At 31.0% G+C, this 21,619-nt stretch overlaps 1 protein-coding gene across 3 annotated transcripts in view; it reads left to right on the top strand.

Annotated features, from left to right (window-relative positions):
- Positions 1 to 21,619, top strand: part of nrm (neuromusculin) — a 378,011-nt gene that overhangs the window by 271,878 nt on the left and 84,514 nt on the right. For all 3 annotated transcript variants that reach the window (XM_086912574.1, XM_086912575.1, XM_086912576.1), the window contains exon 3: positions 7,905 to 8,059. In XM_086912574.1, the coding sequence (XP_086768700.1) occupies positions 7,905 to 8,059 (155 nt within the window). The remainder of the gene's footprint in view (positions 1 to 7,904; positions 8,060 to 21,619) is intronic.

The raw sequence follows: 21,619 nt of genomic DNA, 5'->3' as shown, positions 1-21,619 counted from the left end.
AGTTTTATTGTATTTATTGAAGTTAATAAACTTAGTGTGTGGTGTGAAGCATATTTTCTGCATTATTATCGGATTCTAAACAGGTATTTACATATTTGTTACTTTTTATTCGACTATAGAAGCAAAAATATTTCTTTTATTGTATTGTGCGCAGTAGAATTTGTCTACTTGAAAATGACAAATTTCGTTTATCGTCAACAATCTCTTGATATTTAATTTACATATGCTTTAATATTTCGTATTTCTCGATTTTGTGTGTATTGATCCAATAAAATATTTGATCGAACTGTTTTTCGAGAATTAGTTCGTGACAGGTTATGCTTCGTATTGTTAAATAAGCTTACATAAGTTTCGATAATTTGATTTTTATGTAGTCTTTTATATAGATTAGGCTTAATATATTATATATATATTAGAAATAATTGAAGAAAAAGCAACTATATTTTGGGTTAAGATAAAATCAATTATATTGAACTTTTATTTCAATTATATAAAAATAATCTCATTATAACCTTTTTTAACTGTTCTAAGTGACAATCAAAAAATTATTTTTAATATTAAAATAGTTAAATTATATATAGAATAAAAACTAATTAAATATCAATAAATATTTATTGAAATACAAAATACCAAATAAAATATACAATCATTTTCTTCTAATTTTCCAAATAAAGTCTGATATTACACATAATATATAAAATATTTATTTTATTAATTCTAATTTCATTCTAAATGATTTTATTTGAATAATAGTATACGAGAAAAGTAAATTATTTTAATATTTAATCGATTTTATTTCATATTAGTACGTTCAAATTACGCGCTATTATTATTGCGCAATTGTTGCGCAATTCTACGAGAGCGCCACTAGGACGCCAGACACTACGTTTCCCGCCCAAATCAGTCGCCATTATTGTCCGGTCGTTTGTTTGTCGCGTTGTGTAATATTCTCTTAGTTTTATTGTATTTATTGAAGTTAATAAACTTAGTGTGTGGTGTGAAGCATATTTTCTGCATTATTATCGGATTCTAAACAGGTATTTACATATTTGTTACTTTTTATTCGACTATAGAAGCAAAAATATTTCTTTTATTGTATTGTGCGCAGTAGAATTTGTCTACTTGAAAATGACAAATTTCGTTTATCGTCAACAATCTCTTGATATTTAATTTACATATGCTTTAATATTTCGTATTTCTCGATTTTGTGTGTATTGATCCAATAAAATATTTGATCGAACTGTTTTTCGAGAATTAGTTCGTGACAGGTTATGCTTCGTATTGTTAAATAAGCTTACATAAGTTTCGATAATTTGATTTTTATGTAGTCTTTTATATAGATTAGGCTTAATATATTATATATATATTAGAAATAATTGAAGAAAAAGCAACTATATTTTGGGTTAAGATAAAATCAATTATATTGAACTTTTATTTCAATTATATAAAAATAATCTCATTATAACCTTTTTTAACTGTTCTAAGTGACAATCAAAAAATTATTTTTAATATTAAAATAGTTAAATTATATATAGAATAAAAACTAATTAAATATCAATAAATATTTATTGAAATACAAAATACCAAATAAAATATACAATCATTTTCTTCTAATTTTCCAAATAAAGTCTGATATTACACATAATATATAAAATATTTATTTTATTAATTCTAATTTCATTCTAAATGATTTTATTTGAATAATAGTATACGAGAAAAGTAAATTATTTTAATATTTAATCGATTTGATTTCATATTAGTACGTTCAAATTACGCGCTATTATTATTGCGCAATTGTTGCGCAATTCTACGAGAGCGCCACTAGGACGCCAGACACTACGTTTCCCGCCCAAATCAGTCGCCATTATTGTCCGGTCGTTTGTTTGTCGCGTTGTGTAATATTCTCTTAGTTTTATTGTATTTATTGAAGTTAATAAACTTAGTGTGTGATGTGAAGCATATTTTCTGCATTATTATCGGATTCTAAACAGGTATTTACATATTTGTTACTTTTTATTCGACTATAGAAGCAAAAATATTTCTTTTATTGTATTGTGCGCAGTAGAATTTCTCTACTTGAAAATGAGAAATTTCGTTTGTCGTCAACAATCTCTTGATATTTAATTTACATATGCTTTAATATTTCGTATTTCTCTATTTTGTGTGTATTGATCCAATAAAATATTTGATCGAACTATTTTTCGAGAATTAGTTCGTGACAGGTTATGCTTCGTATTGTTAAATAAGCTTACATAGGTTTCGATAATTTGATTTTTATATAGTCTTTTATATAGATTAGGCTTAATATATTATATATATATTAGAAATAATTGAAGAAAAAGCAACTATATTTTGGGTTAAGATAAAATCAATTATATTAAATTTTTATTTCAATTATATAAAAATAATGTCATTATAACCTTTTTTAACTGTTCTAAGTGACAATCAAAAAATTATTTTTAATATTAAAATAGCTAAATTATATATAGAATAAAAATTAATTAGGAAATTATATCAGTAAACATTTATTGAAATACAAAATACCAAATAAAATATATAATCATTTTAATTTTCCAAATAAAGTCTATTATACATAATATATAGAATATTTATTTTATTAATATTATTAATATACAACAATATTTTGGAAAATTCTATATAAATACAATATACGACATAATAAAAATTACATTTCTCTTTCCATAATCTTAATATAATTATTTTACAAACATCTATGTGGTACATAACCTTTAAGAAGCCTAACAAAATAGCTTAAAGAAAATCGAAATATAATTCGATTAACCAGATCATTCGCGAATATTGAAGCATTTTACGTTTATCTTTGTAAATTTAATCAATTTGCTGCGAGAGAAATTTATTAGTTTGAATTTCATAGAGTCGACGCGAACTTGAACAATGAATACGATGGACATATTTCGAAACGTAAACGTTTTGACACAATCGATCGTGTATGTTAGAAACATATTGCGACTGAATAGTGCGATATTGGTCATCGGAAGGTCAAAGGATTTGACAGAATGTTCGTGGCGATTCGTACGTCAATCTCTAGGACAGACCATCTGACAAATGGAATGCATGATTAATACTCGGTCCCTATCTACACGATCCTACCGCTAATGGGCTAATCTTAACTGTGTCCATAATTAGCAATTATATTAATCTCGTATCTATATGTTTCGGATACACTGTATTGATTCGAATCGATAATTAGTATTTCTGTTTTACTTCAATTAATCTTTGATAAATTTAGCTTAGTCAAAACTATTATACTAGCTTATTATATTGGCACATTAAATATTGATTTTACAATAATAACTTAAACGTGAATTCATATGAATTGAATATTATTATATATATGAATCGTATTATTATTTACGAATTCATTCTATTTTTCAATATATTAAAAATTGCTTAAGTTACAGATTATAGGTTAGAAAAAATATTCTTTAGAAATAATTCTTTAATTTATCGTTGACAGGAATATTGGTTACACAATTTCACAAATAATTGATTTCACAAATTGAATCGTCTAATTTTGCTATTTTTATAAACTTTCAAATGTTTGAAAATATTCTGGAATATGTATCATGTGTTCATTATATTATACAAACATTTGTAAAATCAAATATATATAATTTTTTCTTATAAAAATAAAAATTCAAAGTAAATATAATTTTGATATATTTTCATAAAGTTCTAAAATTTTAAGCTTGAAAATTAATATCTTGAAAAATGCAAACCATGCAGTAATGTTTTGTTGCAATATTTTGATTATATAATAAAATAAACAATGAAATAAAAATATACAATGAAAATTTTTATTAAAAATTTTAAACGTAACTTTTCACGAGTTTCTAAAATTTAAATTGTTTAATAATAATAATATATAAATAATTCAAAAGAAATAAATTTTATGGACTTCAGAATATTTGAATTAATATCGTTATACGTTTTCGTTATTCAATTAAATTTTTAATTAATTCTATAATGAGTACTTTCATACACCGAATAGCAGATTGAAAAACCTTTCAACAGAATATACTTTACACTGCTTTTATATTAATAAAATTCTAAAAAAAATTCATTTTTATGCTTACAAATATCTATTTATAAACTGTATAATTAGATGTACAACAGTTGAGCTATGCAAGTTTTATATTTGCATATAGTTTTGTATGTAAAATAAAAGTAATAAAAATGAATATTCAATTGAAGTAAAAGTTTGCTATCTTAAAGTTGATTTGACATTTTCTTTATGTATATCATGGAGAATATCATGGAGCTTTTTACTGATTAAAATTTGCTTCGATATCACATAATTAAAAATTGAAATATTGATTGTCTTTCCATATTGTAGATTTCTCTTTTTCACTTTTTCATACGGGTTAATTAATTTTATAATTAAGCTGAAAATCAATTGTACAAATCAATCTATAATTTGAACTATACTTGTACATGATATTAACAAATTCAATTTAATTTTTTTAACGATAAAATTAAGATAAAACGATTAGAAGACAATATATATTTCTATAATTCTAAATTATTCAAAATTGAAGAAAATAGATTTTTGAAATAAGTAAATAGAAACCAATATTTCTATTCCTTTTAGATATATCTGAGAATTTTTCAGATAGAATTTTCTTTGAAATAGCGATTAAATAAGGAAGCAATATTTTAAATACAATACGTACAATAATATTTTAATAATATTTTAATTTTAGAAATTAAATTTTTATCTAATACCTGTAAAGATTTCATTTCCTTAGTATCATATTTATTTTAAAGCCCAATTCTTCAATTATTTTCTTCTCTAAGATATAATTCCTTTAAAAAAAAAAAAAAAATAACAAAACGACACGATTTTCTGTACATGGGCGAAAAAAATCGAACAGAAAATTGCATTCCCAGATCTCTAACAAATCCACTAAAAGTATCGATTTATTTCCCTTATTCTCCGAACGCCATCGTGTTTAATTCACCCGCGGCGTTATGCATTCTTTTCGAAAGAGGATCAACGAGCATCCGAAATTCGATCGATACTCGATCACACGCACGAAATTCCGATTCCTTCTGATTACGGGACCGTGCTTAAGCGTGTAAGTAGACGCGAGTACGCTTCGATCTCGCGCGACAAAGAGGATCGGATGGAGCGGAAGATCTCTAATGGAAAACGTGAATTTCGATTTAGAATGTATTGGACGGTGGAAAGGATTTAAAATATATTTGAACGAGGTAACTCGCCCCGATCACCGTTCATTTCGACGCTCGATACTTGCATTTTCGTGCAAAACGCGCGTTTTTCTTTTCTTTTCTTTTTTTTTTTTTTCTTTTTCGTTTTGTTGTACGGTTAGCTGAAACGCTTTAATGGAAGCAATTTATAGTTAATTTAACTAGCGTGTTAGCGTGTAGGTAAGGAAAGAGTAGTTAATTATACGTATATTATGCTCTAGTTTTTACTTATTAATGTGAGGATCATGGAGAAAATTATTTTAATGTTAGGTTATTATTGTTGAGAAGAATTTGATATTAAAAATTTTAATTTTTTTTTTTTCTTTTTTTCAAACTTTACTAGATTTACGAAATATCAAAAGAAATATCAGATTTTTTGATCAATTGGTAAAATTTGATTCAGAAAGATACATAGAAATGATTTCGATCCTTTAATATGTAAAATCTTTATTTGAAAATTGTGAAATATATATCCTCTTTTCTTATATTGAAGTAAAAATTATTAAATTAATCTAGAAATTAAACATTATTTGTTATATTATTTCATATAAATTGATGGAACAAATTGTTAAATAATCATTCTTATGAACCAAATTCCAATCGGATAAAATAAACTGGCTGGATAGAAATTTGTTCAACTTGATTTGTAATTCATGTTGTAAACAGTTTCAATAAAATATTTTGTTTTTCAATTGCCGTGTTTAATGTAGTTTGTCAGAAATAAACAATGTATAACTTTATTATTAAAATATTTTAACAATTTAGTAAATATAATATAACGCTGGATAATAAAACTTAGTTGTAAAAGAGGAGTAAAGAGATCAAAGGGAAGCTGTTCCGACAAGGACAGAATATCGTGAAAAGTTTAATGGAAGATCGCGATTCGTCCAAACACGAGACAGAGAGTTTCTTCGAGTTCTTTTGCAAAACGAAGCTTCTTTGACGACTTTAAAAAATTCTGTACGTTCTAAGTATTCGTGTAAACTTGAAACGAAAAATATGAGAAAAGAAATTTTTCCAACGAAAAGTTTAAAAATAAGGAAATAAAATAGATATTACTTTTTAGAAAATAACAATAAAAATCCTGAGATTAATAATACACATATCTTCTTCTACTTCCTCATCATTGTCCATTCTCTTTTTCTACTTCATCACATATCTCCTTGTACATTCTACTTCTATCTTCCACATCCTGATCTTCGATGCCATTATCGAGATAGAAAATTCTCTCAAAACCTTGTCCTCCCCATCTCGCTGACTCTTATTTTTGCAAAAAAGAAAAGCCGATTTCCAAAAATATTCTTCCTCCGCGCAACGACTCGAATCCTCAACCTTCCCCGACAACAATGCAACCAGATTCCGTAATATCAAACGTCACGCAATGCGAATCATATCAGCAACAATAAATAGATTATACGAGGATGGCACAAGTGGATTGGCATTTTACATGCAGTTGAGCATTATTTGTACAGCTGGTGCGCGTATCATTCCGTTGGCAATCAACACAAGTGCATTGCATTAATGAACAAACGCACTAGTTAATAACAATTATCGCCGGTATTCGGATATTGCGCCGCCCGTGGCTTGCTCGTCGTATCTCCTAAGCATTCCTGCTAACGAACGAAACTGCAACGCGCCCAGAGTTCGGGAATGATGAAATATCGGTGATAGATTTAAACAACCGTCTGATTCGGTAATTTGTTTGACGCTTCGATCGGTTTGCTCGGTTAATTATATGTATGCACGATTTAATACGCTCGATTTCGATTTCGGTGCGCAGTTATCTTGGCACCGATTGCTTCCTATGATTTCGAATATCGTATTGAAATTTTCCAAAATTTATACACAATCTTCACAATTATAAAATAAAGCTTTTGAGGATAGCAATTAGAAAATTAATAAAATATCGTATTAGTTTTCAAATGGAGAAAGGAATTTCCAATTTTGCATATGAAAATACAAAATTTCCCGGATATGGCAATTATCACTCGTGTCGAAACACCGTGGTATCATATCGGATCATTTCCTTCAACCGTTAACTCGTTGCTGTATTCGTTTTTCGCTCGATATAAATCATCGATTCGTCGAAAAGATTGTCCATTCGAGTCGTAACTGAATGATTTTGACGATCTGTCAATCGCATTGTACCAGTTCTATCGACAGTGATTGATGCACCGTATCAGATAAATAGAATATGCGATTGTATTGTATACAATCCTAATCCTATTGTTTCCTTACTGGCGTAAGTAAAGCGGTATCGATTTAACAACGCAGTATGCAGGTTGATCCGCTTCATTGTTCTATTCATTACGGCTTACTAATGAGATTGCAAATGTATCACGCGAACGACAGCGAGCCACGTATATCATTCTTATTAGAAAGAAGAATTGTTCTTGTCGTTCAAGTTATCAGTCATCTTGGTGGACACGATCTTTGTGATGATCTTGGCTGAAACTGTAGGAGTGTAGTTTACAACTGGAGAAATATAATAAATAATATACAAAGTTTGTTTATGTTGATTCTAAGAATTAAGATTATTTAACGTCACTTATATTTTGATTAAATATTCAAATAAATGAAATAACAAAGATATCATTGCAAATACATTTTGATTATTATAATAATAACGTTTGATATTTCTGTATTTCCAGGTCTGACATACAATACACGACAAATTCGTCGAAGACATTCTTGAAGATTCCTGACGTCAAGTTGGAGGACGAAGGCCTATACAAATGTGAAGCCACTTACTTGGCTGTGAATCGAGAGTGCAACAATGTTCAGCATATCATACTCAACGTTACTGGTAAGTTTCACGATGATTTATCGCTTGGAATTATTGTAGCTGGATAAATTTTTTCTTAATTGCTACAATATCCGATTATACGTTATACACATTGATACAATTGTCTGTTATGTTAATTTCATTTATATATTAAATTCTTCTACCATGAAAATATTATAATGCCTCGACATTGTTATCGAGAACGTTACGGCACGTTGCGTATAATCTACGAAATTCTTTTTCAAGTTTATAAAAACTTGGAGAAAGAAAAGTTACGGTTCGAGTGATAAAGAGAAAAAGAACAAACTCTGAACTTTCTAAATAAAAACGAGAGATGATATCCTCTTAAACCAAGCACACTAGAAAATAGCGAATCATTACTTATAATATCTTCTCGTGAAAAGGAAATCGTACGAAAATTTTCTGACTCTTTCCTCGAACGGAAATCGTAATAAGATTTTCTTTTAAAAAATTCTTATGTCCTATAAACAAATCTATTTATCACAATAATTATTTTCCAATTAAATATATTTTTATCTCCCCCTAAAAATATCCAAAAAGAAACTTAACTTGGATAAGATGTTTAGGTATATTTTGATTATTTTACTCAAACGAGTACGATTTCAAAATGATGATTTGTCAATCATTGAAATATTATTGTTTTCGGCTAATTCATCGTTTCACTACAACGAAACATTATAGAATAAATATTGAACTCTTATCCACGATGTTTCGAGAAAAGACGGGTGGATGCAGGCATCAAACAGGAGGCGGTTTTCACGATGCACAAACGAGAGGTGGCGTATAATTTAATTAATCGATTAAACGGCGACGATGCCAGGTAGTAAGATATGCGTGGAATAACTCGTATTAGACGTATCGTACTTGTACGATCCGTGTAATCTGGGTAATCCCAGTAATTCGACAAACGAGAAAGCCGCAGTACTAATCCGAAGTGGTAGCTGGCTAAACCACTGAATCGGTTATCTTGACACACGCAACATGTCATACTATTAAAGTGCGGTTGAATTTGCCTACATGAAAGGGATGCCAATTACTTTGAAATTTTAGCCGGGAAACCGACTCTCGACAGGTAGTATCGTAGGGGATGCGAGCCTAAACCGTGATAAATATGTATATTTCCATGGAAATGGCGTCGATGAGTAGTCTTAGAGAGATTAAATACGAGATTTTTACGATTTTTTTTTTTTATTCAATTATATATATCGTACTCGATGTTGGTTAAATATTCTTTGGTCAAAATGTGGAAAGATTCGTGACAATATTTTTTTTTTCGATCGTACGTTTGATAATTTATACGATAAAGGATCGTGTTGAGGATGAGAAGAATTTTGCAAATGGAATATTTGTATAACGAAAAATTAATATTTTGTCGAGAATGAATATTTTAAGTTTAATATTATTTCACCGCAATTGTTTCACTATCGATTTTCCAAATTTTTCTTGCACTCAACTTGCCGAGTGAGATTATAGATCGTTGGATCTAATCGCGGTTCGTGTCTTTGGAATCTGGAAAAAACAATCTTCGTAAAACTATTCGCTTATCATAATATTTTTCCTTTCAAATCGAACGATATCTTCTGATATTTTATCATAAGAAGTTGGGAACCGTATATTTTGAAAATTAGGCTTATTTTTCTCTTTAACTTGTTCGTACACTTCTGTATTATTTTACCCTTACCTTTTACCATGCAATTTCAAACACGAAGTAAACAAAGACACTCGAATGCCTCAAACGAATCCAAAGCAATGTGTGCTTTTTATTCAACGCACTAAAATATATCAAGATTCAATTAATTGTCAAAATTAATTGAGTTCCTGTTATTCGTGTTACTGTTGTCAAAGAAATCGTTCTCGTTGTCAATTCTCGGAAATTTTCACCGAAAAGTGTTCCCAACAATGTTGGAAACTGTCCAAGGTTTCCATTACGATTCTTAGGTTGCCGCGAAACCGTGCTAATAGCGCGGCACCCATTTCGAGCTCGTCCAACCGTGGCGAAACTGTTCATCCATTGAGACTTTATTGTAATTACCGGCGTGTCACGGTGCGAAACATGCGAATAGCCGGAAGTTGTAACCCGGAAGTCGAAATGTCTCGCGGCTTCCACATTTTCCCACGTTTCCAGAAACTCCTCGAGTTCCTGGCCTAAGTGCAACTTGTTGTGGAATTGTAAATCCTTCCACGATATCTCTACAATAGTGCGCAATAGTTTAATGATTTATCAAACGAGCTTTAATTTTTTGATGGAAGGTTATTTTGCAGCAGAATTTGTTTGATGGATTTTCGTATTTTCGATGAATCTGTGAGAAATTTATGCATTCAGGAATTTTAAAGAAATTCTATGCTATAGAGATTTTACAATGAATAATGTATACATTGAAAGATGAAAGTTTCAAATTAAAAACGCAGAAAACTTTGTTACGTAAACGTCTTTTAAAACGTTATATTAGCCGAATATCTGATCTAGTATTAAAAATCCATTTATCATAATAAATTTAATAAATTATAGAAGCATATTAATCGAAGTCCTCGATTTTCCTTCGACCTAAAAAAGTTTTCGCGAAAAAGGAAAAAAGAGTGGTGGAGGCAGCGATAATTTAACGCGTCAAAACGAGCAACGAAGGTCGAAGGTCGGCGGCCGACAATGAACCAGACGAAATAAAAACAATCGGAACTCGCGTCTCTCCTATTAAAAGTTGCAAATTGCACACTTGTGCGTCCTATGTGAAATATCGTTGCGCCCGTGTCTCATTTCCACGGACAATGTCGTTTCAGAGAAACAAATACGCTTTTCAAAACCGAGCCTCGTCACCCTCGCTAATGATACGTTTCACCCTATTGTTATAAAAATTATTATACGGCCACAATTAACGGCCAAGAATCTCCCTCGTTTCTCTTTCGAAGTATTCGAAGGCTGCAAGAAATTTCCATAGTATTTTTTTTTTTTTTTTTGCGAATTCATTTTGCGTATCGCACCGTATTAATTAATAACACGTATTTGGACCGGTACGTTCGAACGATGTTCGATGCAAATCTCCTTTTATCGTGGTCGACAATTTTGGCAACGTCAATCGTGGAAAAATCCACGTGGAAATATATTTTTCGTCGGCCGTAACTCTTCGTCGAGATGGAATTTCCCGTGGGGGGAAGGGAGGGGGAGGAATCGAAAATAGAATAAATACTGGGACGAGAAATTAATTTTTTATCAAGAAGTTTTTAAAATTGATCCGAGTATATATTGGAAAGCACATGCATATTGGATGAAAAATTGATCAAAGCCGAGGTTCGATTAAAAAATTTAAAGGCTTTTCGTATTTGTCTCCTCGTTAAATTAAACTCGGAACGATTGGGAAGCAGTGATTGTGCATTATCGTTTTTCTTTTTTTTTTTTTTTTTCCTTTCGAAAATTCGCGATAAATTTAACTGGATGACGTTGGTTCGACGTTATTTATTTGTATACGTAGAGATTGTTTTGCAGATATTTGCGAATGTTGTTAAGGTTTTCGAGCGTGTCTGTAAGCCAGCTATTGAAAATAAACAAAGGCTTCGAATTGTAATATGAATCATGTAGGTAGCAGATAGTGAGTCGAGCTTTGCTCGTTTATCGAAAGCTGACTGAGGAAAAAATATAGATAACCGAGTTTTTGGAGGATCGAAGATTGGAAAAGCAATCGAATCAAATCAAATTTCATTGATGAATTTTCGTTAATAATAATAATATTTGAACTTTGGAATTTTGGAATTTCGAGACGTGCTGTTTAACGAAGCTATTGAAAGAACAAAAATTTAATTGAATTTTGTTCTAACATTATTCTTAAACATCCAAATAAATGTTTTTTCTCGAGCAAAATGGAATCGAGGAAAAGATCCAAAAATTACTCTCTCCCCGATAGGCTTGGGGCAACAACTGAAACTAGCACATACACGGGGGAAGTAGATCCAACGCGGAGGGAATCTCAGCACAATTTTTCGGCTGAGTGACACGGTTAAGGGGCGAAATTAAACACTGCATTCCTCTTTCTTACGTGCTTCATACGGAGTATCACTCGTTGTCCTTGTCATAGAAGACGACTTAGCTTCGGGCGATCGTAGTTCTCATTTCTTTTTTTAAAATGGCACGTGTCTTTTGCCTCGTTGCCGCGTATTTATACGTCGGTATGAAATAATTTAAGAGAGATCATTATTCCACACAAAGGGATCTTTTGTTGAAGTGTTAATTAAAAACAACGAGTTTTGCGGTTGTAACAATGGAAATGATAAAATGGGTGAGGAAAAAAACGTAATTTAAATAGAGTTCAGTTTCTTTCTAAATATTCGCTTCCTTTTTCTTTATATTATTATAAATTGATATAAAAGTAAAGAAAGTAAGAAAAATTTTATTAATTCTTATGTACATGTATATACAATCTGAATAGATTTTCTTGAATTTGTTACGTTGTTCCTAATCTACTGCTAGATTAATTCACAAACCAAGCAAAATTTCTTCCATTTTAATTTTTCCAAATAAAATCTAAAACGATAGAGAACATCAATCAGATATGTGATAAACGAAAAAAGATTCTCTTTTCGTTCCTTTCGCGTGGAACCTTTTGTATAGATAATTGTTTTCTTTATAAATTTTCCAAGGAACTTCCATTATCGTTTAAATACAAATATAAATATTTCTACCGTTCGAGTTTCGATATTCGAAGAGGGAAAAGGACAAAAAAGGTGGGGAAGATGGGAAAATCGAGTTGGATTTTATTTTACAAGAGCTTTGGGTTTCCAAAGCTGGCTGAAAACGTATGGCGAAACTTTCACATCAACCTAATACCTGTCCGAAAGTTTTCTATAACTCTTGCCGCAGAAAACGCGTAGGCGAAGGAGACGCGCGATTCCGACGGTCAGAATGAAATTTGAAAACTTGAAGCTCATTCCATGTATATCGCGTCGCGATTCTTCCACCTGGTTTCACATCGCACGACGATATATGATTAGATTTGCATATATGATATATCATGCATATTAGAATGAATGCTTAAAAAAATTAAAGGATAACGAGAACAAAACGAGATGTTTTTAACGTTTTTTAATCGCTAACAAGTAAAATATTCCTGAGCTCGAACAATTGTCGCATGATGATTATCTTAAAACTTGACCGAAAGCGTTTTAAAATCAGAAAATGTTTGAACCGCTATAACTTCGAAGATAGTTGTTTTCAATCAACGAGTGAATGAGCAATAGAGGCGCGAAACTTTGCCCTTTAATATACACTTTCGTTTATTTCGATACGACTTTCGGTTCTCGAAATATCATCGTGTAAAAGAAAGAATTTTTACTCATTTACCTCGAATCCGATTGAACCCTATTAAAATCGTGGAAACTTTGAACCGCTATAACTTTGAAGATATTGATTTTTTATCAACGAGTGAACGATCGTTGGAAGCGGGGATCCTTGCTCTTTAAAACGTTTTTTGATTTATCTCGATACGACTTCCGGTTCCCGAGATATCGTCGTGTGAAGGAAAGGATAATTTTTGATCGTTTACTCGGATCTCTCGCTCGCGCTTCGTCTCACTGACCTATTCCAAACTCCAGACAAGCGGCAGACGCGATTCCTGGAAGCGGTACGCACTTCCAGGAAAAATATAGGTCACCAGATCGAGCGTCCATAATCTCGACACCGCGTTAAGCATCGTGAAAATTCCTGTATATCTGGGCAACCGATTTAGATATCGAGATAATTCAAAAAGTAACTTCAATGGCGTGATTTATTCTATTTTCTGTATTAATTGAATATGTTTTTCAGTTGCATAAAAATCCGCAGTTTAATTCTGATATGTTTCTTTTAAACATCAGAAGAGATGTTGCAATCGAAGCAGTGTATTTAGAAATAAAATCAGTTATTGTTTATTGTCGAATAACGGATGATAAATTAATGAAAAGAGTGCAGATATTTATATTCGTAAATAAATAATTATTGTTATAATAATTGCCTATTCCTTATTTAATTTAAAATTTGTGGAATATCAAGGGAAATACGTATTGTAAAAAAGGATATCGATTAAGCTCAACAAGAACAATTCGATACACCGTGATCCATTTTAAATTTGATATTAATAGATTTTAAATTAAAACGATCGAATAATATGCTATTTCCAGTTTACGAGAAAATTAATTAAAAATATATAGATATTTCTTCCATTATTAAAAAAAGAATAAGAAATAGAAAAGATTAGTAGAGAAGAAAGATTAAAAATTTAAAAAAATAGAGATATCGTGAAATTGATTGAATTAAAGAGTGATCCTTTTTTTTTTCGCGTTTTTTAATTGCACTCTCTCTTGGTATAATATCTCATAATGAGAGTATAGCACGAATATTCTGAACTTTGATGGATGGGATATAAAATGCAATTTTCACACGCATCTGCGCAGCGTGAAATCACTCTACTTGCTCTTTGCACTGATAAAAATTCAATGAGGCACATCCTATAATTCATTGAAATAAAATTTCATTTTGACTTGAAATTGAAATTCTTTCTGGAACTAGGAGATAATGCACAAAATAGAATAACCGTTTTTCGTTTTCTTTGCCAAATAGAAATATAATAGAAAAAGATGCAATGGATAAAATTGATCGAAATATCGATCTCTTCATTCTTATCTCATATATTATATTTTTCAAAACTCGAAATCGATGATTAGACATATATGCCGGAGGGATCTCAATCGTGGCATTTAGACTCCAATAACACGTTTCACGTTCGATGAACGTTCGTCCATCCATCTCTGATCCGATGTTAATCTGCTGAAAAAGAAATGGAAGATGCACGATAAACGTTGCACAGTCAACAAAATCACGCATAACAATCGGGAATAAATCACTCTTGCCACCAAATAAATATATCCACGCGTCGAAAGCTTTCCTGTCGTACGCTTCGGTCCTCGCCATTTCAACTTTCTCCCTAAAAAAAGTGAATAAAGATAAAATGAAATAAAAAAAGGAAAGAGAGAGAAATAATAAAATTCGGACAGAGTTATCATCGATGAAGCTGACACTGTAATTAAGATCTTCTAATTTGAGGGAAGTAGCAGCCGTTTTGCCGGTTGTTGGCACTGTGTCCGTGTTCCACTATTGGCTACTGTAACGCGTATTTCAAAGGGCAATTTATCGGATGGAAAGCTGTTACGGCCGCGTCGAGAAGTGGCAATCGAGCTATATTTAAATCGTATGAAGGGCTACTTGTCTCGCGGCCAATCCAATTATATCTTCTGGCTGCTGGAAATTATGGGATTTCACTGCCACTCTCATTGAGCTGCGATCGATCCACCAACACTTCTCACTCTCCTTCTTGCTCGTTCTAAATTCTGATTCTGGAATACGTCGATCCTTGATGGAGGAATGTTCACGAGAGCTTCGTTTCGGAGAGTAGAATCGATTTTGAATCCTTAAATCTGACGTGTGATTGTTCTTTATTTATCGAACGTTTGGAATATTCTACTCGAAGGCGAGATGTTATAGCAAATTTGAAATTTTACGTGTAATCTTCAATTCAACGGTTATATCAATTGTGAGACAGAAATGTTCGTAGAAGAAAATTGCAACAGCAGTTTGCTAATAATTTAATCCTTTTACACGTTAAACGAAATAACGTGATATTTTTCCAAAAATAAAACAAAATTTTTATTCGGAGAATTCAGATTACCTTATCAGTTTCGCCAAGCTCGTGGAAGTTTGAGTATGTTTTTTTCATCGTATACAACAGTATATTGTGCTTTGGGGACATGTTTCCTCGATTTTTCGAGGAAAAAAGTGAAAATTTCACTTCTGGATCCATCGAATTTCGTCGTAGGATGAGAATATTTTTTGCACGATATCTCGTCCTGTTATTTGCTTAATAAATAAAACTGTCGTCGAAAGAAGAGTATACGAAACGAGAAATCGTTCTTCGATTTGACGTTATTTCTGTGATTTCTTATCAAGAGAGAAATTTTAAGATTCCTATTGAATAATTAAAAAATGTAATTTATATAAACAGATACAAGGAATCAAACAGGTCGATATTTTAAACGTTAAATGCACGTTTAAGGTTGGATTTTCATTTTATCTGGATGGTTAGCTTTCGTTGAAATATCAGAGATGTGAGATATTCAATTTCCGGCGATAAGACGATGGATCGAAAGGTTTCGATAGAAATTTTGCTTCATTTAAATGCAAATTACACGATAAATTCTTATTGAATTGTGTGGGCGGTTGGGAATGGTGGGTGAATTGTTCATTAAGCGAAAATAATTACACGGGAGAGAATGGAATGTTTAAAAATTGTCGAGCTTGGAAAGTAGAGAGTATCGGTTAGCTAGATATTCGATGAAATTAGCACTTTTGCAAATTAAACGCAATCACAATTTTTTTTTTCCAATAATTCATTTAACTGAATCGTTATTAACGGGTAGAGAATAATAATAATAAAATAAAGAGAGAATTATCGTGAAGTTTTTTATTATCGTATCTTTTTTATCTATAATATCATAAATGCAAAATTATATTATTAATCTCAAATATTTTTTTACATTTGAAATCAATTACAATGGAAAATAGGAAAATAAATCTTGGAGATGGATCAATCTCTTTCAAAAGTGCAAAAGAAAATAAATAAAATCACCAAAAAGAGATCAAATTGCAGCAATTTGATTAATTTTTTAAACCAAGAAAAATTCATTATTTAAACTTATTATATCTCGAATGTAAAAATTTCTGAGTTCACGATATTTTTTTTAAATAATTTTTGTTAAAAATAAATCGTCCCATTTATTTATAACTGCTTAAAAGCAATTACCATATTACTGATATTAATTTGTCTGGGAATTAATTTTTAATTTCCCTGATTATCGAGGAATTCCAACCAAATTGAAACGGAGAAAGAAAGATATGATATTCATTCAAATTAAATCGAATTAAATTTCATGTTGAACGTCTTATTATTATTATTATTATAAATATAAATGATCCGAATTTATAATATCTGTTATAATTTCCATTCGTATTCCATTCGCAATTTTACAACATTGTTCATCCCGTGTTTCGTATTCCTTCCGAGTCCCCGCCATCCACTTTCGTTCTCTCGAAGCTCATTTCACCTCGTATCGTGAAATCGCTGCACAGGGACCTAGCGATTTGCTAGATTAGAGAAACTCTCTGGCGAGGCTTGTGACAAGTGGTGCACTTCTCATATAACTGCATCTCCTCGCCCTTTTCTTCTTCTTTTTTTTTTTTTTTTTACGAAAATAGCTATCGTGAACGATGACTGGGTGCAACGGACCCAGTTAATTTTAGGAGACTTTACTTTTATCACGCGGGTTCATTAACCCGTGAAATTGCTCGTAAAGAAGAAAAAAAAAATTAGAAATTTAAACAACGAAGAAATTACAAATTTATTGAACATTTCAACGGAATTTATTATATAATCGGATATTAGATTCCAATTGCAAATGTATCGCAAATTTTCACGTGTATATTTTTTTATGTAAGATACTACTTAATCATTATGAAATATAGTAGTCGTTCGCGAAGATCTTGGGATCAAAGTAACTTGTATTTGTAATCCAGTAGTCTAAATAGAGAGAGACCCAAAGGGATTTTCGCAAAGTCTAGTCTAAACTGCTCTAGGTATGGTGTAGTTCTTAGTTTGCTACATCCTTGCAAACAATGATCTTTGGAAAGCGGTTCCAATTACCGAAGCCTGCCAAGCAGAGATATTTACCTCCAGAGTCTCGTTTATACTTCATACACCGTCTTCTAAATAATCTTCCATCTATCGTCGTAACAAGATTAGAATCCTATTTATCTGGTTCCATAAATAAAAATATCTCGTTTATAATACTAATAATAAAAAGAAGATACCATTTCTTCAAATTTTTGTCAAATCCAAAAAAAGTATCTTAACTCTTGAAGGATCATCTTTATATAACTCCCAACAATAATAAAAAAAAAAGAAAAAAAAAAAAGAAGAATAAAATTTCTTCAAAAGCCGTCATCCGTCAAAGAATCGATCTCCCTCCCTCCTCCTCTTCCTCCTCCCTCGATCCAAGTCCGAGCACAGTGGTCGGCACTTCCTCTTCGATAAAAAGTCGCCGTAAATTCTCGCAAGATGAATTTTTCCCAGGGAAAACAGTTACTTGACATTCAGTGGCTCGCGGTGAATTCAGCCGGGGCTCCGCACCCGGAAGCGCCACTTGTACGCCGTTGAAAAGTTTATTCATAGCCCGGGCCCGGGAAAAAAGCTGGTCCGCCTCGCTTTTTTTTCAAACCGGCCCCACAATGGCCGTCCAAGGGAATTAAAAAAAAAAGAAAAAGCGGGGTTTCAAACGTCCCCGCGGACGTGTGGATCTCTCCCTTTCACAGCGAGATATTGAGTTGGACAGGGAGGGAAACACCGGACACGGAGGACGTTGGAGGAGGAGGAGGAGAATCTTCCAAGTATTATGATCCGTCCAAGTTTTCCGCACGATTTACCTGCGACTGACTTGGAGTGTGTGCCATGGAAGGAAGTTGGACCGTCGTCGTGGTGAATAATAACTTGTGGTATTCTTAGTTCTGTGTTTAGAGGGATGTTTCGATGAAAGTGTCGGCATTCGGTTTCACAGTTGTGAAAGGGGAGGGGTGTGGCGTTGAACGAAATGTTGGGGGATAGAGAGAGTTTTGTTGAGTTGGGAGGGAGGGGGTGTTAAGGGTGGTTTGTGTCGAGGCCGCGATAAAGTTTGATACTGGTCGTGATGGGATTAAGCGTCTCGTGAGTGGTAGATTTGAACAGTTGACGGGTTCGAGGGTTTTCTTTCTTCGAGTGGTTTTTTCGTGGAAGAAGGAAGTCGATGCATTCGAATCTTTACGTAATTTCGTTTTGGAAAATTTGAAACAAGTTTTGAGATGGGATAATGAAAATTGGGGTGTTGGAAATAATTAATTATCGCGATTGATAATAAGCGTAACGAGAGGTATAATGGAAATATCGGTGAAAATTAACATTTTGTAAACTTGAGCAGAGAAATAGCATTTCAATGATTAAACGTTGAAAATTTTGGGAATTGTATATAATCTTGGGAAGAATTATACCGTTTATCGTGTACATTTGAAGAAGATGTATGAAAGTGAATGATAATGATACTTTGTTAATTTACTCAAAAGTGTCAAGTGATCTGATGATAATGCGAAATGGAAGATTAAAGTTTGAGGAAACTATATGGCGAGGAAATGTAATAAGGGTAGAACATGACAGCGCCGCATATTATGCACGATATCATTTTCGTAGAATAAACTCTAGGATTTTCGACAAGTTTCTTGAAGATAAATAAAAATTCCTCGTTATAAACTTTTTGGTAAATCAAAATATCATGTGTAATTATACGCGATACGTTCATCGAATTGTTTGAAAATTAAAATTGTACAAACTTTTCTATTTTGTAGTTTTACAAAATCAATTTACTTTATAACATCTCTCTCGAACAATTTAATAAAATTATAAAAATTTTCGCTTATAAATCGTCGATTTGTAATGGCAAATATATATATATATATATATATATATATCTAGGTTGTTTTTCAAAAAATATTATTCGCAAAGTTAATAAAAAAATTCCAGTTTGTTTGTTGAAACGAACGATACAAGTGACGAAACTATACGGCAAGAAAACATCACGTTGATTACGTCCCTAATCGAAAATTTATTAGAACGTTCATTATTCACTCGTTAATCGAGCGAAATATTCTTTCGTGAGACAAAGGCGACGAGATTGATATTCGATATTAAAGTCGAAATTTATGGGAGTTCGCGTGATTAGAAGTGCGACGATATCGATTAGCTATTAATCGACGAGAAACGAGATTGATGAACAGGAAATTAAACGGAAATTTAAATAAATTAAAATATGAGCGAGAGGAAAATTGACCGTTTCGATTTTTTTTTTCCATCGAATATTGGACACAATTAATGTTGAAATGGAGAAAAGAAAAATATAAAATATATGAATAATATGAAAAATATATGAATTTTCAATATTCGTTCCAAATTTTCGCCAATAAATATTGAATGATCGAATAATTGAATTATTATTAGAATTTAATCAGTTTTTCTATTGGAAATAAATCAATAATTTTCTTTTAACAACATTTCCTTTTATTAACATTCTACGTCAATAACGAATTTATTTTTTTTTAATTAGTTAAATCTCCCATAAAATTATTAATAATTCATTTTTTTACATGTCAAAATAGTTTAAACGAAAATAGTTAAAATTACAAACAGAGAAGTTTTACTCCAAGTTCATTAAACCTGATATATAAAAGTATTGCAATTTTTGTATTCTATTCTTTCGAAACAAGTATTATTATATTAACATTATATTAACAATACGTATATATATATAGTTAGATAAACTATGATTGAAACTAGACACATCTAATACTCGGTTTCCTAATGCTTTCAAAACTTTTTCTTTCTTCTTTTTCTCTCTAAACTCTCCTCTTCCCTCCCCCTCCAAACTCTTCAAACTTTACACCAAGTGTTCATCCTTAAGAAGATTTATTCTCATACTCTCATATCACATAGCCATTTAGCCTTCACACAGATTTTCAAAATATTCGTTTCCAAAATATTTGAAAATATATTTCAATCTGACATTTATTATCGCATAAATTCCTCTGTCAATCTGTCGTTCTTTTGTAGTATTTCGAATATCCGTCTTCAATTTCTACACGTAAGTTAACTGAGTTTGTATTAAAATATGTATGCACTAAAGAATTTCATGGAATCTTTCCTTAAAATATTTCACAAATTTAAATCTTAATATGGTTATACCATTTATCTTATTCTACGTGAAAATTAAATTTGATTTTAGTAAGATATTTAAAAACTATCTTCCTATTGGTATGAATATTATATATTTTGTTATTATTGTCTTATTAAGTCTACTATTAATTTAATGTAAAATCTAATAACGTTTAATTCCTTTCTAATTTTTATTTAATAATGTGAGATACAATTAGAAGTCATGCATAAGTATGTATTTATAAGATTCAAGAATTGAATTCCTATCCAAGATCATGTTAGAACAATTCAGATTAATTGAAGAAAGGTTTAGAGGTGTATTCCATGAATTATTAAGTATCGATACAGAAAACTTAATATTATTATTAGTTTCAATTTTTCTACTCTATTCCATCTAACTTATATTAATTATCTCACTTACTTTTTATATGATAAGCAATTTTTCTCAAGCTCATTAATCAAATTAAAACGAATTCAAGAATTTACAATTACTTTCCGTGATTTTGAGCACAAAAATTCGCAAAAGTTATTTATTTGAATTTTCCAATAAATAAACATAAATGAAACGAAATAATGTTCGTCAACTTCAACTTTACAAAAAAATTTATCTCTTAAAAACTATTCTTCTTTAATTATAAAAGAATAATCGAGGATAAATCATCTTACACTTCCCTCCAATTTTTCCTTTTTCTATAAAAATTACTTTCATACAAAATATTTCTAAAATCCGCAACAATATGCAAATGCATTCTTAAGTTTC

Source organism: Apis florea, unplaced genomic scaffold, assembly GCF_048593485.1.
Source record: "Apis florea isolate Af1SG1 unplaced genomic scaffold, ASM4859348v1 contig_3391_pilon, whole genome shotgun sequence".
Classification (NCBI taxonomy): Eukaryota; Metazoa; Arthropoda; class Insecta; order Hymenoptera; family Apidae; genus Apis; species Apis florea.
This window is presented reverse-complemented; position numbering and strand designations above follow the sequence as displayed.